This window comes from Salvia hispanica, chromosome 1, assembly GCF_023119035.1.
Source record: "Salvia hispanica cultivar TCC Black 2014 chromosome 1, UniMelb_Shisp_WGS_1.0, whole genome shotgun sequence".
NCBI classification, from domain to species: Eukaryota; Viridiplantae; Streptophyta; class Magnoliopsida; order Lamiales; family Lamiaceae; genus Salvia; species Salvia hispanica.
Window position 1 is genome coordinate 46,323,640 of NC_062965.1, and position 24,678 is coordinate 46,348,317.

The 24,678-nt window shown below is 39.3% G+C and overlaps 1 protein-coding gene across 1 annotated transcript; it reads left to right on the forward strand.

Moving 5' to 3' along the window:
- The first annotated feature begins 9,089 nt into the window (after positions 1 to 9,089).
- Positions 9,090 to 11,747, forward strand: LOC125198564. Its single transcript, XM_048096885.1, has 6 exons — positions 9,090 to 9,228; positions 9,514 to 9,748; positions 9,811 to 9,937; positions 10,097 to 10,381; positions 10,455 to 10,571; positions 11,325 to 11,747. Exons 1-6 carry the CDS (start codon positions 9,090 to 9,092, stop codon positions 11,745 to 11,747), a joined length of 1,326 nt encoding a protein of 441 aa, XP_047952842.1.
- The last annotated feature ends 12,931 nt before the right edge of the window (positions 11,748 to 24,678 follow it).

Genomic DNA, 24,678 nt, shown 5'->3' on the forward strand with positions numbered 1-24,678 from the left:
GGCAACGGCATGTTGGATATACTGTTATTGTCTTATGGATATAAGAACAGTTAAATTTGAATTATGTACGTGTATTGTTACATTACCTCCACTACATTTGCATTTATTACAGTAGGAGCATCATATGCATGTATTTCTACATTATATGCTTCTTTGGTAAATTATATGCATGACTTATTACATTAGTTGAATGTGTGGGTACATTATTTTGGTTGTTCCATGCATTAATTTGGTTTTTTTTTTTTTTGGTTCAATAAGGAACCTGCTGCTGGAAAGGGGAAAGGTGTTGCTATCTGTGTTGAAAAGGCTACAAAACCAAATGAGGATGTAGTTGAAGAGGGTAGGAAGGTAAAAGATACAAAAAAAAAAGTGGAGCTGTAGAGAGAGACAAGGTATATACAACTTATGAGTTGGTGCATTATATGAGTGTATGGATACATTAATTAGGTGGTTATAGTGAATTAGGGCCGGAGATGGGTTAAAACCCTTTTGTTTTGGGCCCTGAAATTTTAAGACTTTAAAAAAAAATAATCGAACGATCTTTTTACCGATTATGATTAATCAATTAAATTTTAAAAAAGATAATTGCATGCTAGAATGCAAAAAATTTCACTTTTAGAAAAATATAAATCCTAAACAGATTTCCCTTTGGGTTACCGATTTTGATTCTCCAAATAATCGAATGCGCCCTTTCCCATGATGATTTCAAACTAGACCACGATTTTCTCCCCGTTCCCCGAAATTCTGACATTGGGGTGGGCTGATTTTTATCAAAATACTAATTAAAAAAAAAGGAAAAAACATTTACTTGGGGGAAGGGAGAAAAAAATCGTCCCTTCTTCGTGAGGGAAAGGGAAAAAAATTTTTTAAGAAAAAAATTGTTCTTTTCGTCTCCTTTATTCTCCTATTTATATTAATTTCCCTTTTGGGGCCTTTTCAGGATCTATGGAAGGGTTTTTGGATGTTAAAAGTGGATTGTAGAGTTTTACGTATACAAGCAAGATTCTATTCGCGCGAAATCTGCTTGAAACATGATTTTCAGTATACCAAACCTAACAAACCTAACTTATTTAATGAGTACAGTTTATTAGCTTAGGTTGTTACAACATTGTGTGTATTCATCCAGGATGGCAATAGGCATGCAACCGGTCGGGTGAAAAAGTCGAGTCTCGATGCCCGTTCTCCATCCAATAAGTGGGCAGTTTGGATTACAGCCAAGCCAAACAATGATACTACTGGGTTCTTGACACAGTTGAATGAAATCAGTAAGTATATAAGTTATCTTTTTGTTTTTTGCCTGAAGATCGGATGATTTTTTTAACTGTTTATTGTTGGCCAGGGATTATGTTGTCTACGAAGACGACTATATCACAACTACGATGGGGGAGTTCAATTCTTTGGCCCCGTTCAAGCCAGTGTCGCCAGGTATCATTGACGCTTGGAACTCTTACCTTAATAACATTGAACAGATCAAGGCACCGGATACGGTTTCCAGGATATTCTTCTCCACACGTCCTTGCGTGAGTACAATAGTTTGTTATGTTTTATAACAATTACTTGGATGTTTAATCATGAGTAACTAATTAGCGCAAAAAACATTTCAGAAATACACGGTGGTGGATTCACCAACTGAGTGGGAAGAGAAAAGGCGGTTGGAGACGTTCTGGACTTTTCTCTTCGCTGAAGTGCTTTATACATCCGAAGGTGGCATAAAGTGGGATAAATATGACTTGGTGAGTAATGTAGGAATGCATCTGATGATGTAAAAGATGTGCATTATAATGTAAATCTAACGTACACATGCTTGTGCAGCTTTTCTTCCCAATTTGAGGTAGCATCAGTACGTTGTATGTTTCGACCTACCTGATGGAAAAATGAACATAATCGACCATAGCCTGGCTGAATCGCATTCCTCCTTCCAAGCAAAATACGGGAAAACATCATTATGCCTGGTATATACTCCAATTTCGTTAGTGGTATGTATATTATTTTAGGTTGCATTATATTGCTAATAACTTACATTATTACGCGTTAAACGCACATTATCTCTTTCTGCAGAAAAAATTTTCACCGAGACAATTGCCATGTGCAAAAATTCCAAATTGGCAGCTCAAATAAGAAAATGCACTACCCACGTGGTAACAATGCCATGGAGGAACAACATAGAATCAATGGAGACTGGGGTGTATGTCATGCGCCATATGGAGACATACTTTGGCGAGAGGGAGAAAGAATGGGAGTGTGGGTTCAGCCCAAGGGGGGCAAGAGCTTGGACATGTTGCGCATCAAGTTCGCAAAGACACTACTAACATGTCGACACAACAAACGAAATCGAGACAACCAACTTGCCGCAAGTAGCCATTGGAAGGTCAAGCCCGCAAAGTTCAACTTTGATAGGTGGGTCGATCAATATGGGCTGGAGTGATGATCTTGGATACTTTGGTTTAAACATTTTAAATCTATTTTGGGTTTACTTATGTTGGAAACAAACGTGAAAGCAACTTTGGTAAAAGTTTGTGATTTGGATTCACGTTTTGTTATTAATTTATGAGAGCATCAACTCTAAAAGTATTCTGTTTATTATTGTATCTGGAATTTTGGTAGATACATTCGGTCATTCGAGGTATAATGTGACTTAAATAATGTAACCAAATATTCATAATTTAGGATAAGGGAAGACTAATGTACAGATTTGATATAATAATGTAAACAAATCTTCATAATGAAGGATAAGGGAATAATAATGTACACGTTTCATCTAATAATGTAATTGAAAATAATTAATGGTTAATAATGTAATGTAATTGATTAATAATGTAATGTAATGGATTAATAATGTACAAGGTGTACCATGTACTGAACCAAAATATTCGAATCGTAGTATAAGGGAATAATAATGTGCATAATTGATAGAATAATGTAGTTTCAATAATAATAATGTGCATAATTGATAGAATAATGTAGTTTCAATAACATGAGTGTTTATTAAAGTGAATATACTATATAATAACAGAAGTGTAATGGCAAATAGTTAATAATGTGGTTTTAGTGAGTATAATGTACTATAAGTGAGTAATAATGTAATAGGTGTTAAAACCTTTCATAAACTGCAGTGTTCGAAACTAATCTGAAACCCAAGCTCATGGAATGTAATGAATAATAAAGACAATGGGAAAATTAAAACTAATAACGTAGTTTGCAAAAATAAATCAACATTTCCTCTTTCCCTTCCGCAGCTCTTTTTCTCGTTCTCCATCTCTTTAAACATTGGACAGTTTTGAGAGTCATGATGACCCATCTCGTCGCAAGCCTTACAACGTCGAAGGGGCCTAGTAGCATCCTTTATAGCATTTTCTCTCTTCGAAATCAGACGGCTAGCTGAGCTGCTAGCGTGGCCCTTTATGTTCACAACATCCGGAGGATGGACCTGTACGACTTCAGGCCTTTCCATTCCATAAAACTGTTCAATCATTCGCCTCTTTTCAGAGGCTGACGTTGTAGGAGTTCCAGCTTGAAGAGAATTACCAAGTTCTTCCAGTCCACCTACAAATGCATGAAGCACATCAATGTCCGTCTCAAATCGACGAAGAAAACCATAGACCAGCGAAATCCCTTACTTTGAGACTCTTTGCCTTTCATCAACGATGGACTTGGTTGGTAAAGTGTGATCAAACTGACCATGGACAGCTTTGGCTAACGAGGTCTACATCCATCTACTTGCGCAGTATTTATCCAGAATTTTTTTCACTTCATTGTTCCTGAACAAAAAAAATATATGGTTGCACAGATATCCCTGCCTACTGAACAGTTTGCAATCGCACGAGTATGACTCGTCAGTCTTATCGTGTCTCACAGAGTACGAAATGCGATTGTTGTCTCTAAGTTTGTAGGTGTCAACCATATCTGTAGACGAAAAGCCCAACACGCGGCATCTATCATTACCCTCAACAATTTCCTCTTGTATTTTCTTGAACATATTGTCTGTGTACATCGTCGAAGCATGTTCCTCAAACGGCAAGGTAGTGGCCAATCTAGGCAGGCAGTTGAATCATGGTAGTCCAACTTTGTTCTACTATTGCGCTGAAATTCCAGAGCATTGTTGAAACTAAAGTAGAATTTGGCAATGTTGGCGCGTAGCTTCAAAAAGTTTTTATAGAAGTTATTCTCCGAATCAGATATCGAGGTAGTCCTAATCATCGACCCAAGTGAGAAATCACTAAAATACGCAGGTAACCAGACTTGCCGATAGTCGTACAATGTGTTGAACCAACCAATGTCTTCCAGGCCATAACGTTCCACTACTCCATTCCACTCTTCTTCGAACTCGTCGGGTTCAAGCAGGTCCGACAGGACACAGGCATTGAATTCTTTTTTGAAATCTTCGTCCCTCAGTAACCTGCCTGGAACTTTGGAGGCCAACTTATGCATAGTGTGCCACATACACCATCTGTGGCGAGTCCCGGCAATAATCTCTTCAATAGTTGATCTCATCCCAAATCTTGATCTATTACGATCATCTTTGGAGCAACACCCATGCATTCAACGAAATGTTTGAATAGCCAAGCAAAAGCACCTGTTTTCTCGTTGCACACCAAACCAGCGGCAAAAGTTACTGGTCTTCCATGGTTATCCTTTCCCGTGAATGGCATGAAGATCATACAATACCTACGTATCAAAAGCACATAAAATGCATCATTAGCAATGACTAATGTATAAGAGATGCGTAGTAATGCAGAGAGTAATGTACAAATCCAACTGCTGTAATGTAACCGTATGTAATGCAGGTTTATGAGTAAATAATGTAAACCTGTTTGTGTTATAGGTAGAGTCAAACGCCACAATATCACCAAACATATGGTAATTCCTCTTCATCAAACCATCACACCAAAACAGAGCAACCAACTAGTTACTATCATTAACCTCATAGTGATATGTGAATGCCTCGGACAATTCCTTCTTCCTAGCCATATCATCCAACACCATTTGTACGTCGATACCATGTGTGTATGCTTTGATGTCTCGAGAAGCAATCCTGATATCCCTAACATTGCAATCAACAAGATCAAATCCACCAAGAATTTCCTTCAACACCTTGAACGTAAGTGAGGGCCCTATGTTAGCCTTCGAACAGTCAAGAATGAATTGGTGATATACATCATCCAACTTTCGATTAAGTGACATAAACTGCTGGTGCTCTGACTCAACCATAGAATGGTTATGAACCTCGATGAACTCCTGGATAATATAACCAGGAAGCCCTCCTTCGGAGAATAACTTGAATGATATGCTTGCTTGACAACCACAACGCTTGGATAAGCGTTTACGTTTCATAGAAAAACCAGAACGTGCATTCAATTGGTCATCCTCGTTTGATTTTTTGCTACCTTCCCTATTGCATACAACATAATACCAAGTAGTAACACCGTCCGTCTTCCTTATTCCTTGCTTGTGGGTATCAAATCCAACAGCACGGCATACACATCGTAGAAAGCAAAAGCAAAATCTAGCGATACTGACCGACTACCGGCTTCAACTCCGGAGAACATTTAGGTACAACGAACACTGCATAAAATGATAACAAAAACATATGAGGAAACATATACATTACAGTACATAGATCGTACATTACTAATCAGATAAAATACATTATACAAAGATATTTGTACATTTTATTCATCATAACTAAACCCTAGCCGAGATGAGAACTAAACCCTATAGGAATGACTAAAACTCGTCAACTTTGACGCCAGATGTGTTACTTACTCCATACAACACCCTAGCCCCAACGATTGATAAACCCTAGGGGAAAGGATTTAAGTTGCGCAAAAAACTCAAACACTGACAATGTTACCGTATAAAATAACAACAAAAACTGCTCTGAAACAAATACATTACAGTACATACATCGACCATTATTGATTCGATAAATTACATTACACATAGATATTTGTGCATTATGTTTGGCAGTTAAAACTACACCATAGCAGATATGATATCTAAACCCTAGCAGCAATGACTGAAACTCGAGGACTTCGGCCACTATTGAGTTAATTAATTCAAACTACACCCTAGCCGCAAGGATTGCTAAACCCTACGGGAATAAATTAAACTAGCGCCAAGGATTGCAAAAGAGTAAGATGAAGGGATGCCAGGGATTGCAAAAGAGTCAGATGAAGGAATACTGCTGAAATCGTTTTTTTTTTAAGATTACAACAACGTTTAATACTCAAAACAGGAACAAATTAAATTACCTTCTTCCATTATTGGAGAGCAAGAAAAAAATTCACAAATGGTCCAACTTTTTCGATTCTTGTAATTCACGAATTTCTCCAACTTAACGATGCATTCACGACTCGAATCTTCAAGAGAGGTGTCGGAGAATATATTCAACGGAAAAGAAAAGATTTCAGTTTGGAGAGAGAAGAAAGATTTCGTCTAATTCCATAACAAAAACCGTTGTGATGTATTGATAGAGAAAATCAAGCAAGTTACCATAACTAACTCCATTGTGTATTCCTAAAAGGCCCTGCTCGAATTTTTATAACATTTTAATTAATTCCATGTGGCATTATTTTGGGCCATCAGATCTTGAAATTGAATAGTCGGGATTCAGTTGAACAATTGAACAAAACATAGAAAAATGATATGAATACATCTCTATATATATACGTAGTATCATAATTAGAGGCAAGAGAGGAGGGTTATCAATACACTCGATTCTAATTCTTTATTAGAAACCGATATATTACTGTGTAGTCTTTAATATTAGAATACCTTTTAAATTTTGATATTATGAACTTAAACTTTAATTTTAAGCCAATATATACATAGGTCCCATAAGAATATAAATATTCTTACACTATATGCCCCCCTCGGTTTAAATTCAGTATGTGATGAATGATGGAAAATTACACAATACCATCTCATCTATAATCCATCAAAAACAAGATTCAATGGTTACACTAAAGATGGATTTGCATATAATGGAAATTTTAACTGACATAAATATATAATGAAATGTAATACCCTACTAACTTAATACAGAATTTAAAAAATGCAAATTTTATATAATAACCATGTAATATGAGTACAGATAAAGTTGCAATGATAAAAAGTCATGCTTCATCTCAAGATTCAATAACAATATTACCGTTTATCTTCTTCGAACATGGCTTGCGTGGCAAGAGGGGTCTTTCCAATGTTTATTTATTTCCAATGCCGCCCATTCCAACAAGTGAATAGCGATTACAAAGTGATAAGATGATCCAACCATCATTCCACCAAAATGTACTTTTGGGAAAATAGGTTGATATTCTTCTACATCCTCGGGCGTCTCCTCCTCCATTAGGCGGAGGGATAGTTGAGAAAGAATATACTAATGTGGGAGTGGGATTCTATAAATCTGCAAATTCTTTGATGATAAGAAAGAGTTGGCGGCAGAAGAGAGTATGTGAGAATCAGGGCTCGCTTGGTTTTTATAACTTTCATATTTTTCTGATGTATTTATTATATTCGAATATTTTAAACTGTTATACGCTTAATCCTCGTCATATAATCATTAGAGATGATACGATGAGATAATTGATATTTTTCTTATAAATATTCAAAATACAATTTTATCTGTTTGTTTCATCACCCATATTTTTCGGTTGACTAATGGTGTGCTTCTGAGATTTCATTTCACAAATAATAGTAAATCCTTAGCCCAGTGAAAGCGTTATCATTTGGAAGCCCAGAATATTTTATTAATTGTGTTGGCGAGTAATTCTAAGTTTCTAATCATATTTTTTTTTTTTAAAGTTAAGTTCCTTGTATGAGTATCATTCATTATTATATGTATTTCATGTAATGTTTGAGACGAATGACTCAGATCCATTGGTACTTACTAATTTTAATATCCTAATCAATAATTTTGTTACTAGATACAATTTGGGTGGTCCCGCTACCTATAAATGATCTCCATTGGATTTATTTTTCTATTTTTCTGATTTGGTGTAAATTTTTAATAAAAGTTTTCTATTTCTTTATAATACTTATCATTTATCAATACCAGACAGTAGTGAAAAAAATCATAATTCTGCGTATAGCTTGAACCTTGAATATATAAATATGAAGGATGAAAACTACCAAACCTAATTAATAGTGGCTAATCCTTATTTTCTTTAGTTGAGATTGCATATCGGAATAATTTATAGTATCTGTGTTAAATTTACAATTAAGGAATAATTCTGCGACCATTATAATCTATCGAAAAGGAAAAATATTGCATTTTCATTTGAATATATAAAATCTTATTTTGAACAAACATTTGAGGTCAAATATAAACTTTAGATGACAACAATTTATTCAATTTCCATAACTGATAGTACTACATATGTAGATCAAAATCCTATCTTCACATTATCTTAACTACATCCCGAAAACACTATTGGAATAATAAAATGCCCACGGCCCTCGCCAAGATCTGATTTTTCATTGTATTACTAAATATCAGAGGATCAACCAGTTACAAATCATTTGAAAACCATATGGTTCTATCTTATGATAGCTGTAACGTTTTTGTTGTTTAAGCTTTCAAGGCTGTTATCTGCTAATTTCAACGCTGAGCAATATTTGGCCCTCAAGCTCTGGAGTTCACTACAAAAAAAGCGGCTGTTTGCTACCAATTTTTTGCTAGCACACCATAATGCTCGCAAATCTGCTAGCAGACACCGAGCAAAGACTAAAAAAACGACCCGTTTCTGGAGTTGGTACAAAATTAGGGGTTTTGCGAGCACAAATTTAATGTTCGAAAATTTGCTAGCAAAAAGTGCTAGCAAAATGGTGCAAAAATACATGTGCTCGCAAATCAGCTAGTAGGAATAAGTGCTAGCAAATTAGCAAGCAGAAATAGGTGCTAGCAAATACACATGGATAGATCAGCTATGAATATGTGTGGTGTTTTGTTATACTTATTATCATAATTTATTATAGTTATCAATCATATGCAGTCTTTTGTGGGCTTGGACACCTATTTTGTTGTATACTATATGTATTTTTCTTGATTACCATATACTGAAAGTAAAGCATTACTTATTTCAGTTAGAAAAATGCGAGGAGGATTCACAAGACGAGGACGCAGGTTGGCTGTTCTTGATGATGATGAAGAAAATGCTCTTGAGGAAGAAATTCGCGTCGAAGAGGAAGAAGGGGAGGAAGGAGAGGAAAATGGTACAATGAGGCGAAATGGTACAGTGAGGGACCATCCTACAGCCTATTTATGTTATTGATTAATGATAATAATCACCATTTCTCTCTGTTGTTGGATTACTTGGTTCTTCCTTTATGTTAGACTGAGCATTACACATGGATAGATCAGCTATGAATATGTGTGGTGTTTTGTTATACTTATTATCATAATTTATTATAGTTATCATATGCAGTCTTTTGTGGGCTTGGACACCTATTCTGTTGTATACTATATGTATTCTTCTTGATTACCATATACTGAAAATAAAACATTACTTATTTCAGTTAGAAAAATGCGAGGAGGATTCACAATACGAGGACGCAGGTTGGCTGTTCTTGATGATGATGAAGAAAATGCTCTTGAGGAAGAAATTCGTGTCGAAGAGGAAGAAGGGGAGGAAGGAGAGGAAAATGGTACAGTGAGGCGAAATGGTACAGTGAGGCGAAATGGTACAGTGAGGGACCATCCTACACATGATCAAGATGGCCGTATATTCATTCATCTCAGAAATGATGGATTGTAAGTGGATAGATAATTATTTTTATAAATTTTAAAGTTCATAACTATATATTCATATGCAGATTGCAACCTTCCAAAGCCGTGGCGAACATATTGCACAGTGCTTTTCAGAATATAGTACACCCAACTGCATTCTCACAAGCAACTCTTGATGAAGCATGCATTGAATCCTATTGGGAAGAATTTAAGGTAATTGTATAAACTATAATCCATTAGAGTAAAGAATGGTCAATGTTTTACTTGATATTCTAATTGTAGCTTAGAATTTCTTGATGTAACTAAATTCTTTAATATTTTATTTAATATTTTGTTCTAACTTTGTTTCTTTTCTTTTATATTATTTTGCAGGTCCATGCAAATATTGAGAACTACAATCAAGATCTTGCCAAAAGTGCTTTTCGTAAGAGATGTAAGCGTAAGTATGGCAATCATATCTACAGACTGAAAAATAGGAAAAGAAAGCCTGCTTACTTCACAAATGCGTTGTGGGAAGATTACACTAAAGCGTGGACGACGGCTGAGTCTATCAAGATTTCCGAGAGATGTTCGAAAAACCGTAAACAAGGTTATGAGAAAGCCCCCGGCACACATTGTAACGGATCTGTTCCATTTGACGTGACTGTGGAAAAGATGGTAGACATTGCATTTTCTAGTTTAACTTGTTCATTTTTTAATTATTGTTAATCATTTTGAATATTGTTTGCAGATTAAAGAGAATAAAGGGAAGATGCCTAAATTTGTAGAACTTTATGTAAGGGTTCACACGCTAAGGGGCAAAGATTCATCGGGGGAGTTGTGTTCGCAGCGCGCCATAGAAAAAATGGTAATTTCAAATTAATTTGCTTACAAATTTGAAGGTTTGTTATGAAGGAGTGAACTGATGGTGATGAGCATATATGTGAGTGTGCGTGCTATACAACTCTGATTCTTGATTAGTAGTGATTTAATATGTAATTGATATTAGTAGTGATTTAATCAAAATGGAGCAGTGGAAGTTCTATATATGGAGAGGCAGTAGCCAGTAGGATTTAGGGGGAAGGGGGGGGGAGATTTGATTGATTATCCAAATAAGGTATTGATGTAGGCAGATTAAGTGCATGCTTCTATAGACACTCAGAATTTCATGCTTTTGGTAGAATCTTTTTACTGATAATCCAAATAATGTATTGCCAGTATTTTTACACTCAGATTGAGTTGTTTGAGTTGTTTGTGTTTTTTCTCACTTGTTTGTTGAGAGAGGGCTTGAGTCTTCAATCGAGTACCTGACCTTCTTTCAAATTGTGTCCCCTTGCAATGTCCATATCACTTATAGTGGAGCTGGGACTTGCTAATTTGTAGAAAGCCACAATGGGTTTAGAAATTAGAAGTCTGAAGCTTCTCCCTAGAACTTAGCCTTGGAGATACAATGTTTGGAGATTGAGTCTTATTAAACTACAGTGGACTTACTGTTATCTTTCCATTTGCATTTGATGCTCACTGTTCTTTAGTTACTGCATTGGTTTCTTCTTTAGTTACTGTTATCTTTTAGTTACTGCATTGGTTCTGATGCTTATTGTCTTATTATACATGTTTATAGGAGCAAGTTAAGGCAAGAGCCGATGAATTACGGGCTGCAGGGGAAGTAGATCCAGATTTTGATCGCATTTTCCTTGACCTTTTTGTGAAGAAGATGAAGAGAAACCAAATTCCCGGAGCTGGACAGGCAACGAGCATTTATTTCCCTAATGTTGCTAGCAGATCATCCACTGGAGGCTCAGGTATTAGCACGGAAGAGTTACAAGCAATGCGAGAGCAAATTACAACTGAGATGCGCGTGGAGCTGGAGCAGCAGAATGCGGCATCCCGCGCAGAGCAGGAGCAGCGACATGCCGAGCTGGAGATGCAAAATGCTGCATTGCGCGCGGAGCTGGAGAGTCAAGGTGCAGCGCGCGACGCTGCTTTAGCGCGGCAAAAAATGGAGTTACGCGCGGAATTTGAGAAAAAAATGAGAGGATATTAGAACAATTGTTGAATCTTACTGAAAAGGTTAACCGAATGAGTTAAAAACTAAAAAGTGTAAAACAATCTTATTGCTTTTATGTAAGTTTTGAATTTTGCTCTTTCTTAATTGTCATTTCATTATAAATGTTTTGAATTTTGTTCTTTTTTAATTGTTATTTCGTTATAATTTTTATTTAATAAATTATCCAAATAAGAATTAGTAAAAAAATATTAAAATTTTGTTCTTTCTGCTAGCACAATGTTTGCTACCAGTAAGAGCTGAAATTAAACAGTCAGCACATTGAAGGTGCTAGAAAATTTACGAGCAAAATGGAGGTGCTAAAAAAATTGCGAGCAAATTGGAGTTGCTAGGAATATTGCGAGCACATACATAGTTTGGTCGACATCGTCGATTAGCGAGCAAAAAGGTGGTCGCAAAAGAATTTCTGCTCGCAAAAACTGCTAACAAATTTGCTACAAGCTCTATAGCTAGCAGCGTTGGTGCTCGAAATCTGCTAGCAAAACTTACCTTTGCGAGCACTTAATACACTTTTGCTAGCATCATTGTGCTCACAAATGGCCGCTTTTTTTGTAGTGGTTGAGCACACCCAAACTTGATTTTTTTAAGCCACAGTTCCAACAACTTTCGCGCTCACCCTTGTATGTTTTCATGTGGCGCATTAGAAATACTCCACGGTCTTCAACATTATCAGAAGTTCTCCATGGCATTTTGAATCTTTGTATTTTAGCATTGCATATTGTCTTTCACTTGTGTGAAGACCAGTATGGGTGAGGAAGTGATAAAAATATGATCCATGCATGTATAAAACAAATATATGTTATTTTTAGTTGTGTATCAAGTTCATATGTAAGTATAATAAAATTCAATCATATGAGAAGAATACAAACCCGCGTCTCTGAAATGTCACCATAATTGGTTGTGAGATCATTGTCATCGCCATTTTCAGAATTATCTAATAAAGCAATTCCACTTCTTTTGAAGCAAAAGCAAATACCATAATAATGTTCATTTGCACTGGGGAAGAAGACCTATATAATGAAGTTACATACCACACAAATGAAGTAATAAACTGTGAGAATGAAGTACTATCAAAAATCTGAAAAATATAAAACAACACAGCAGCTGAGTTTATTCCTAAAACCCTAAACCCATACAACACAGTAAATAGATAGTTCATATTTAGAGTCTATTACTTCATTATCATGTTTTATTACTTCATTTTACCGTTTTATTACTTTTATCAAATTACTACTTCATAAAAAATTAAGATGCAGCAGAATGATGCTTGTACCGTTTCCATATCTTCCCATTTGAAATTCGGTATTTCCTTCACCTCTCTGTCCAAGTTGTTTTGCCGAAGTTTGCAATTATTTTGTTAACATCCATGGATTGAGACTTTGTCACAATGGTGTACGACTGTATATTACGATAGTTAGGATCTTCACAACAATTAATCTTATTTCATTTAAATAATTTGTATTTACAAATGAGTAGGTGGTGAAAAATAGTTGTCTTGATGAGTACGGTGATCGGAATTCTTCCATGTTGAGGTAGAAAGCACATGCATCTACAACGCCAACTACAATTAATTTCCGAGGGATCAAGGAACACATTTCCATCTTTGTAACTTTTACAACGTCATCGTCATAAACAAGTACAAATCTACACATTTTTTAATACATGTTGGAATTTTCACATACTAGTAAAAATAATGTGATACACTATTAGAAAACAATTTAGAAATCATACTTGTCTGTTTCATGTGTTGAAAGAATCCAGTAGTATGATTCTTACTCATCCTTACTGAGCTTGTTTGTAATCTTAACTGGTCATTCATTGATTGGAGATCTCAATGCATGCGAAACAGTTTTCTCATTTCTAGTACGTACCTCCATCCGACCCTTCAAATTTTTGATCTATTGTTTTCAATAAATAAATCAATTGTAACACATTAGATTCATTATATTAAGAACAAACTTCAAATTATCTATGAATTTTCACAGGCTTAACTTGTTGGCGTTGTAAACAATTACCTTAGTTTCCACTGACTTAGCAACTAGACCACTTTCCATGAAATCAATCTATGTCAATATCCTTATAAGCATCCAAAACAGACTGTATTTCCGCAGCCACATTAATATTCTAGTAACCAAATTGTAGATATAAGTTTTTGTTTTTGTGAGACAAAATCAAGGAAGCACTATTTTTTATATAGATTCTAATTCAGAGATGGAAGGATAAAATAATGCAGTTGAAAATTGATGATTAATTTGTAATTTTCAATTTTTTCATGCTATAATGAAAAGAGGCGCCTGGAAGGATTGAACGGGAGAGAAGGGGGCGCACCAAGCATGCACAGAGCTAAGCGAATAAGAGATCACTTTATCGCTTCGAGCACGCACATGGCGAATGCAATTTCCATGTTGTTGAGGTTGGAAGCCCATGCATCTACAACGCCAACCACAATTAATTTCCGAGGTATCAAGGAACACATTTTCATCTTTGTAACTTTTACAACGTCATCGTCATAAACAAGTACAAATCTGCATAATTTTAAATACATGTTGGAATTTTCACTAACTAGTAAAAATAATGTGAAACACTATTAGAAAACAATTTAGAAATCATACTTTTCTGTTTCATGTGTTGAAAGAATCCAGTAATATGATTCTTTCTCATCCTTACTGAGTTTGTTTGTAATCTTAACTGGTCGTTTATTGAATGGAGATCTCAATGCATGAGAAACAGTTTTCTCATTTCTAGTACGTACCTTCATCTGACCCTTCAAATTTTTGATCTATTGTTTTCAATAAATAAATCAATTGTAACACATTAGCTTCATCATATTAAGAATAATCTTCAAATTATCTATGACTTTGCACAGGCTTACCTTGTTGGCGTTGTAAACAATGACCTCAGTTGCTACTGACTTAGCAACTAGACCACTTTCCATGAAATCAATCTATGTCAATATCCTTATAAGCATCCAAAACTGTTTGTTGAAAGTACGTATTTTCGTGCGTTACGTGTGCACACAGAAGGAAATAAACAGGTTCCCTCGGTCCAGCGAATCCACTAGATCACGCGGTCTAGGAACTCGTTGGTCGTAGGAAATCCTGGTCGTCGGACACACAGAACTTCTTTCAAAAACCCTCAACCACTTTACTAAACCTAGTATAGGGAATTAGGGATCGATCCCACAGAGAAGGATGCGTAATAATCATGTTCAAGGATTTGGATTTGTTTTTTGGTGTTGGCTGTTGCCACGCATTTTTCTTGGGTTGAGGAAAACAAATTAAACTTGACTTGGGAATCCTAAAACTCCTATGCTAATAGCTAGACTTAGGCGAAATAACAAGAGAACGTTGCAAGAAAATTAACTGCTCAATCACCAGATCTAAGAAAACTACTCTAATTACCTAGACCTAGGAAACAAACTGACTGTGGGGACCATGACTGAAAAAGCAGGGTACGGACGAAAAGCTGGCAGAATAACTAACTCGGGTACTAACTAATAGCGACATCATCTTCTTCAACCAAATTGCGTAAAAACTCATAAGAAAATCAACATGAACGAAATCAGAGCAGAGCAAACTAAATCTAAATCAAATTGATGCATAACAACGAAGAACTAAACAGATCTGCAGATGCTAGACGAAGTAAAACAGGAAACAAGAAGAAAACTCAAATCCATCTAACAATTTCCTTTTCTCACTTCGGATCCAACCTCAGACGCTAAATCCACTCCGGATCCAAGCGTCCGACACAAACTCCAACCAACAGAAACACTTCATCACCTCAGATTTGAACAATAACCTCCAATCAGTCAATAAACCATAGATCTATCACAGAATTCTCAGATCAAACACCACAACATCAAAATAAAACAGAGATCGACATAATACTTGTTAAAATAAACTCACCGCAGCGAGATCTACGTAAATCAACTCAAAATATCACAACTAAACACAATCAACAAAAGAGAAAAGATAATGAGTATAATCAACAGCCAAGTCGACTCCCAAAAGTGAAGTTCGACAGCAAAAGTGCAAAACAAACGAAATTAAAAGAGATTGTATCTTCGTCCACACGCGGACGGTGTTGCAACTGAGAAACTTCTAAAGAAATGAACCCTTCGTAACCCGAACTACCCCAGATCTCCCATTCCCAAGTGTGTGTTATGTGTGTGAGCTAAAAGAGAGTGAAAAAAGTGATATGATGTGCGTTGCATGCTCTTCTATATATAGGCGTTGGAGTGGGGCCCAGCGAGGTATAGATAGACTTTGTTGCCCTCAGCTACTGACTCCCTCCGTCACGCCTTCTTTTCTTTTAAATTCTGCTCACTTCACTTCATTCCTTTGCTAGACCATCTCCTTCAGCATTTCCTCGATCTAGCGATGTTTTTTCACACACCTGGCTCAGGAAACGTGTTAGACCCAGCAAATTATAACGCTTTTCACCATATAACCGATGCATAAAATTAGCCTTATCAAACTGCTCACACTTAAACCATACTTGTCCTCAAGTATAAAGACAAGAAAAGAAAAAGAATAAGGCGAATTTCAAGCAAGGTTATCTCCTGACCGACTCCTAGACCTAGACACAATTAAAAACTTAAAAAGTTTAAGAAAAATATACAAACACATAAACACATATACATGAGCTAGCTTCAACTTTTAGGCATCCGTCCCCACAAGATTAAGGTCAATTCAATAGGTTGCACTCCTCCAAATAGGCCCTTTCCCTTCCTTCACCTAGTCAATCTGTCAGCTTGTCAAGATAGCCTTTTACTTACCCGATTGTTGGATTCACTCGATCACTCATTCCTCACCAGGGATGTTAGGATCGATTCTCTCTTAAGTTAATGCTACACCACTGAAGCGTCGGGTTATGAGAGTTCCTCCCTTCCTGGGTCAGGCTATTATCATTCCTGCCTTCTAGACAACTTCCCTCTGGACTTCGTCCAGCTTATTCCTCCTCTTTTATATATTTTTCCCCCATTTTTTTATTTTATTTTTTTTTTTTCTCCTGGACTTCGTCCAGCTTATTCCTCCATTCCTCCTCTCTTCTGGACTTCGTCCAGCTTATAACACCTTACCCTGGACTTCGTCCAGCTTATACCTTCATAACCCAATTTCCCATTTTTTTCTCCTTCACAGCTCTTCTCCCTAAGCATTCAGTGGCGGCCCTTAAACATGTGTTAGCTCGAAGTTATTTAAGGCTTATAACTCACTATTATAGTAGGGCTTCACAACTAAGTAAGTAGAGGCATCCTCCATCGTTCTCGCTTCACTCAGATTAACTAGGCTTATTTAAGGAAAAAGCTTCTAAGTTGGAATGCCTCCTATCTTCAATTACTTTCACTAAGGGAATCATGCCGTATTATATTCACTGGCTCATGCGACAAAACTTAGACTTACAGACTCTTGACATGCAGACAAAGTAATGCATTGACTCCTCTCCTCCTCCCACTTCACTCAAGCTTGTCCCCAAGCCATCGTCGTGAAGGGGGAAACAGAGAGATCAATGCAAAACAACAAAACAGGTTACAAAAACAGAAACTTCTCACACTTAGACCAAGTATTGGGCTAAGTGGGAGAAAAACACAATAAAACAGAAAACACAAACTTCTCACACTTAGACCAAGCATTGGGCTAAGTGTGAGAAAAGCACAATAAAACAGAAAATACAAACTTCTCACACTTAGACCACGCAGTGGGCTAAGTGGGAGAAGACACAAACAATTATAAAACATACATAGGTAACAGAAATAATAAAAAAAAAAACAAAAGAATGAAAAATAAAAGTTAATTGGTCAAGGGATGGTGATTCGGGTCGGGTCATTCTTACTTTCTTCTTTGCTGGCTGCTCCAGCTCTTCCTCCTCCTGTGCTGCTTGTTCGAGTACTGGCTTCCTTACTATAGACTTTGATTTAGATGGGGCTGGAACTTGTTTGGGAACGGCCGGGGGGATCAATTGCTTGAGCGATTGCTGCGATTGCTTGACGGAGGGACTGCTCTGAATGGGCTGCTTGACTTCACTGCTGGACCCAGGAGTTGCCTTCGACTGGGTCAAGGGGAGGCGTCTGCTGCATCCACTTCAACATTTTCATTGAAAGCTCCACCTCTTCCGTCATTCGCTAATTTTGTTTGGCGCACTTCACCGCCAAATCTGCAATGTTGCCCCTCAGGGTCTTCACTTCCTCCCGATTCCCATTCAACTCCTTCCTGATCCCACCAAGTTCCTTAATCATTTCCCTCCTCATTGACTGCATTTCCTTCTTCACGTCCTGGACTTCCTTGCGTAGCTCTTCAATCTCTTCACTTGGCATGGCTTCCTCGGCTTCCTCAGGCTCTGCTTTCACCTTATCTCCCAACGAGTAGAAGAGAGTCTTGGTGCCGTGAGTCTGCAGCAACCCCTTGTTGAAAAAATAATCAACACTGAACACTTCTGGGGGTTCGCACATGACTACCAACGGAGCGGTCTTGGCAATTTTCATTTCTATGTTCCTCTGGAGGTAAGCGCCGATGAGGTGGCAGGTGTACATATGACGCGCAGGGTTGCTCGTCATTTGGTGGCATGCCTGCGCCAGCCAATATCCTAGGTGCACTTTTACACCTTTCGCCATGCACCATGTGAAGTAGAGGTCGGTAGTTGTGAGAGCTGAATTCGCGGTACCCATCAAGTTGTAACTGACAAACGTCTGAGCAAAGCGGAGAATCCGGTCTTCAATGTGGGAGGCCTTAGAGTAGCTGGACTTAAATGTCCCCGCCTTGGGGTGCGTGATCAGTTCCCATGCCGTTTGCACCTTGAAACCGGGTGTGTTCTTCGGCACTCCAACCATCCTATCATTCCACGCCCCCTCTTCATCCTCGGCTTGGGTAAACAACCCCATCCGCAGAGACCATTCCCGAATGCTCATCTCATACTCTTCTTTAAAAAGCCTGAACGTTATAGAATCCAACGTCGAGATCGGTGGTGTTCTTCAAACGAAAGGTGGAGAAAAACTCCCTTGCTAGGCACCCTCTCCTGGCTGTGCTGTAATAACCACTCAAATCCTATCGATTGGATACAAGCGCGGAATTCCTTATCACATGCAATCATTTTAAGCTCCCTCGAGCTGTACTGCTTCCCTGACTTGGCCATCTTCCCGGCGCTACATCTTTCCTTGTACACTATGATCCTCTTTTGGTCGTCGAACTACCTCATCTCTTCTAACAACTCTTTAGTCAGCCAGACTTCCAGACGTCTTGGAATTGGTTCTTCTTCAGCTTCTTCAGAGTCATAGATGGGTTCAGGGATGGGCTCATCTTGTTCCTCGACAGAAGGTTCCTCGGTTATAGGGGAAAGGGTCTCCTCGACCTCCTGGACGGAGGGAGCTTTCCTAGACCGGGTAGATGAGGTCGCCGCCGCCTTTCCTTTCCTCGCCCTTTCCTTGGCCAAGCGGCGCTCCTCTGCCTCTGCTGCGTCAGGAACTAAGTCATCGACTTCATCGAGGAGGCTCCTCCTGGTGCGCCTCCTTTCTTCCCTCTCATCAATCTTCGGTTCATCTTCATCCTGGTCGCCTACCAGGTCCACAATCAATTTCAGCCCTCCTTCGGGCTCCGGTGCTCCAGTCGTGAGTAGATCTGCTTCTTCCAATAGCTTTTCCGGGGTTTCCCCCTCGCCAACCAACATCGGGGTTGCCCCCTCAATATAAATGGGGTTCTCCCCCTCTTCCATGGGTTCAGGGGTTGCGCCCCTGAAATCGGTTGGGGTCTCGTCCCCGGTTTCCAAAGGGGTTTCCCCTTAGCAACATTCTCTAAAACAGGGGTTTCCCCTCAATCACATTATCCACAATTTCATCTAAAACAGGGGTTTCCCCCTCACAAACTTCCCTCGCTTCAAGATTAGGGTTCTCAGGTTCTTGCCTTTCTGTCTCCACCATGGTTTCGTCGTTCGTCGGTCCGTCACCCTCCGGCCGTTCGTGTACTGCCTCCTCTTCCTCCGCCTCTTTGTGAAGCGGTTTCTGCATGTTGAGATGTAGAATCTTGCGGTCCTTCTTCATGAAGATTCGCCGGTTGTGCAGCCGAGTCTGCCGGAATCGTCGTGGTGGTACGACCGGCGCAGACGGCATCAGGCTAGCGGCGAATAGGGCATACACTTCTTTTGCTTTCTCGAAGCTCCCCAATTTCTGCGTCAATTCCGCCAACAGGGCTGGGTCGTACACCGTGCTTTGTGAACTTCCGGTGCGTTGGGTTGAATCCATCGGTGCAGATCTGAAAATGAGAGAAAAACTGGTCGAATTTGGTTAGGGTTTAGTTTCTAGAGAGAGAGAGAGAGAAAGTAGAGAGAAGGGAGAGTAAATCAGATTTCGTCGATTTGGGATTATTGGAGAGAGAAAGACGACGGTTGCTTTTCTGATGAAAAGATGGTGCGGTTGCAGGCATGATGTAAGCAACCGTACAACTTCCATAAATATCGGCCAGATTTTGAATTTCAAAATATCTTTTTCCCTCCTTGACCCCTTCCTCCAGGCTTCCCTTGACTTCTCCCTTCAGATTCTTCTCTAGCTGATTCCCTTGACCATGTTCTACGTAAAAAAAAAAAAAAAGAAATGAAGGTTCCAGACTCCTAGGTCAAGGTTAGAGTATAAAAATATCGGTTCCCTTCGGAGTCTGGTGCTTCGAAAATATTTTTGGATTTTCTAAGTTTGAAAAGTAATTAAACTATTTACACACTTTTTTTTTAAAGTATTCCCGAGATTCCCTGGTTCAGTTTGTATTTTCAAAATTGTTAACTTATTCCTTGACCCAGGAATTCATCGGGAATATCCCCCGTCCGTTTAGGCGATAGTAGGGAGTGCATGTAGTGGAACTTCGTCCACAACACACAACTCGGAATTATCCCTATAGACTTTCACTCTATGACCATTGACAAGGAAAGGAACAGAGTTCGGAGCACTTCCCTGGATCTCCACTGCTCCGTTTGCTCGGATGCCGATGATGGTATATGGGCCGATCCATTTAGACTTCAGTTTTCCTGGCATTAGCTTGAGCCGGGACTGGAAAAGGAGCACTTTCTGTCCCACATGAAGTTCCTTGACCCGGAGATTCTTATCATGCCATAGCTTCGTTCTTTCTTTGTACCACATGGCAGACTCAAATGACTCCAGCCGAAGTTCCTCCAATTCTTGCAATTGTAACTTCCTCTCTTCTTCGCAAGCTATCGGCTTCATATTCAGTTCTTTCACTGCCCAGTACGCCTTGTGCTCAATACCAACAGATAAGTGACACATCTTGCCAAACACCAGTCTGTAAGGTGACATTCCAATAGGCGTTTTAAAAGCAGTTCTGTAAGCCCACAATGCGTCTCCGAGCCTCTTGCTCCAGTCCTTCCTTGACGGATTAACTATTTTCTCCAATATCGCCTTGATCTCGCGATTAGAAATCTTTGCCTGGCCATTAGACTGAGGATGGTATGGAGTTGACACTCTATGGTGAACACCATATTTCTTCATCAAAGCCTCGATGGTGCGATTACAGAAATGAGTTCCTTGATCCGAAACGATGGCCCGAGGAACTCCATATCTATTGAAAATATTGGCCTTCAAAAATTTTGCCACCTCCTTCGATTCGCATGTTATGGTGGCCTTAGCTTCTATCCACTTAGACACATAGTCCACTGCAACCAATATATATGTATTCCCACAAGACGATGGGAACGGTCCCATAAAGTCCATTCCCCACACATCAAAAATTTCGCACACGATCACCGGGACCTGAGGCATCTCGTCTCTCCTCGAAATTCCGCCCGTCTCACGCTGGCACCTCTCGCAACATTGGCAGAAATCAAAGGCATCCCTATTTAGCGTCGGCCAATAAAAACCGTTGTCCAAGACCTTCCTCGTTGTCTTCCTTGGTCCAAAGTGGCCTCCACATGCTAAGGTGTGGCAATGAATTAACACATCTCTTTGTTCCCATTCGGGAATGCAGCGTCTAATCACTTGATCTGAGCACATTTTCCACAGGTAAGGATCGTCCCAAAAGTAATATTTAGCTTCACTTCTAATCTTCATCCTCTGGGCCCGGGAAACTTCGTCTGAACTTGGCATCTCTCCCGTGACCAAGTAGTTGGCTAAATCAGCAAACCATGGTTCTGCATTTAGTGTGCGCTTCCCCTTATCCGATTCCCCTAGACCGGTCAGAGCCAAAACTGCTTCCCAATTAGGTGGTCTAGGAAATTTCTCCAGAAGGTACAAATGTTCCTCGGGGAAGGCATCGGGTATGGCCTCTTCTGTTTCCCCCTGATGTATTATGCTCAAGTGATCAGCTACTCTATTCTCCGTTCCTCTCTTGTCTCTTACTTCACAATCAAACTCCTGCAAGAGTAGCACCCAACGGATTAATCTCGGCTTAGACTCTTTCTTAGCCAGCAAGTACTTAATCGCCGCGTGATCCGTGAAGACTATAACCCTTGACCCAAGGAGATAGGGTCGGAATTTTTCAAACAAGTATACGACAGCCAACATTTCCTTCTCCGTGGTGTCATAATTTTTCTGAGCCTGATTCAGCGTCTTGGAAGCATAGAAGATCACATAGCTTTTTCCATCAATTTTTTGTCCTAGGACAGCTCCCACAGCAAAATCGCTCGCATCACACATTATCTCGAAAGGATGGCTCCAGTCTGGTGCCCTGATAATTGGTGTTGATACTAACCTGTCCTTAAGCAACTGGAACGCCCTTTCGCATCCTTCGTCAAAGACGAATTCCACATCATTATGTAACAACCGAGTGAGTGGTTGCGCGATTTTTGCAAAATCCTTGATAAACCTCCTATAGAACCCTGCATGGCCTAGGAAGCCTCTCACCTCTTTTTGGTTCGTAGGGTATGGTAATTTTGATATCACATCCACCTTTGCTTTGTCTACTTGAATACCCCTCTCAGAAACCACGTGACCCAGGACAATGCCTTCAGTCACCATGAAGTGGCATTTCTCGAAATTCAACACTAAATGCTTCTCTTGGCATCTCTGTAACACTAGATCAAGGTTGGCTAAACAAGTATCAAATGAGTTCCCATATACAGTGAAATTGTCCATGAATATCTCAATGCATACTTCCAACAGATCCGAGAAAATGCTCATCATACACCGTTGGAAAGTCCCTGGTGCATTACACAATCCAAACGGCATTCTTCGGTATGCATATGTACCAAAGGGGCACGTGAATGTGGTTTTCCCTTGGTCCTCTGGATTAACGTATATTTGGAAATAGCCGATGTATCCATCAATGAAACAAAAGTACTGTTTGCCAGCCAGTCTTTCCAGCATCTGATCAATGAAAGGTAAGGGAAAATGATCCTTCTTTGTGGCTTCGTTCAACTTCCTGTAGTCGATGCACATCCTCCATCCTGTCACTAGTCTGGTGGGTACCAACTCATTCTTTTCATTCTTAACAACTTGTATTCCTGATTTTTTTGGTACCATATGGACAGGACTGACCCACTCACTGTCGGGAATGGAGTAGATAATCCCTAGAGCAAGCAATTTTAACACCTCCTTTAGGACCTCCTCTCGCATGTTCGGGTTCAGTTTCCGTTGTGCATCTCGATGAGCCTTCGCACTTTCTTCTAAACGAATGTGGTGCATACAAAGATCCGGACTTATTCCCACCAAATCTGAGAGAGTCCATCCTATTGCTTTCTTGTTTCTTTTGATGACTTCTAATAACTCCTTCTCTTGCTCCTTGGTCAGGTTGCTGTTGACTATTACCGGAAATGTCTCATCCTCCTCCAAGTAAGCGTACTTGAGGCCTGGTGGAAGTGTCTTTAGCTCCCTTTTTGTTCCATTCGTCTCCTGGGGCAAGGGATTTTTGTCCGTAATTTCTGGTAACGTCTCCTTCCCAGACCCAGGAGATTTTTCCAGACTAGCCACATGAGCCGATCCCTTAGATCTAGCTGACTCGGGGCTTTTGCAGAATTCCATAATGGCCTCCGTGAGTTCTTCATCTGTCAATTCCGCTGTGTTCATTGCTGCACACCATCCTACAACTTCTCTGTCAATCGAATGACTCAACTCCGAGTTGTCGATTTGTTCCTGTATCAATTTTGTCTCAAGATACTCTTGGACTAAAGGGTTAATAACATCAATAGCATAGAGATTCTCAACATCTAAAGGCCTTTTCATCCCCTCATCTATGCTAAAAGGTATACTTTTCCCCGTTATAGTCCAAGCAAATTGTTCCATCAAAGACATCGATAATGGTCTTAGCGGTACGCAAAAATGGTCTTCCTAAAAGTACGCCACTGGACTCAGCAGACTCATTATCATTCATCTTGATCACATAAAAATCAGCAGGATATAGAAAATCATGCACCTTGACTATAACATTTTCCAACACTCCTTCAGGGCAAATGCAAGTTCTATCTGCTAACTGGATCACTACCTTGGTAGCAACCATTCTCACCCCAGTCAACTTCTTATAGATCGAAAGTGGTAAAACATTTATTGACGCCCCTAGATCACACATAGCATGCTCGACCTTGATATCCCCTAGAGAGATGGGTAATGTGAACATACCTAGGTCGGTGCATTTTGAGGGCATCCATCTCTTTTGTATCACAGCAGACACATGTCTCCCCGATCACAATCTTCCCATCTGGCTTGGTCTTCCCTGCAATAAACTCCTTGATAAACTTGCTGAAGGCAGGCATTTTTAAGGCTTGCAAGAATGGCAGGTTGATTTCCAACTTGCTAAAAATCTCCATGAGATCCTCTGTATCATCCTTTTTCTTCTTTGCCTCCCCGCGATATGGAAATGGTTTTGCTCGCTTTACTGCATTTGTGGAAGTCCCAGCCTGGGTTTCATCAACTCCCTTGTTTCCTTCCTTACTCACTTCTTCAGGTTCGGGGTCTAGGAAGAACTGGTCCCTTGGTCGAGGTAGGGAT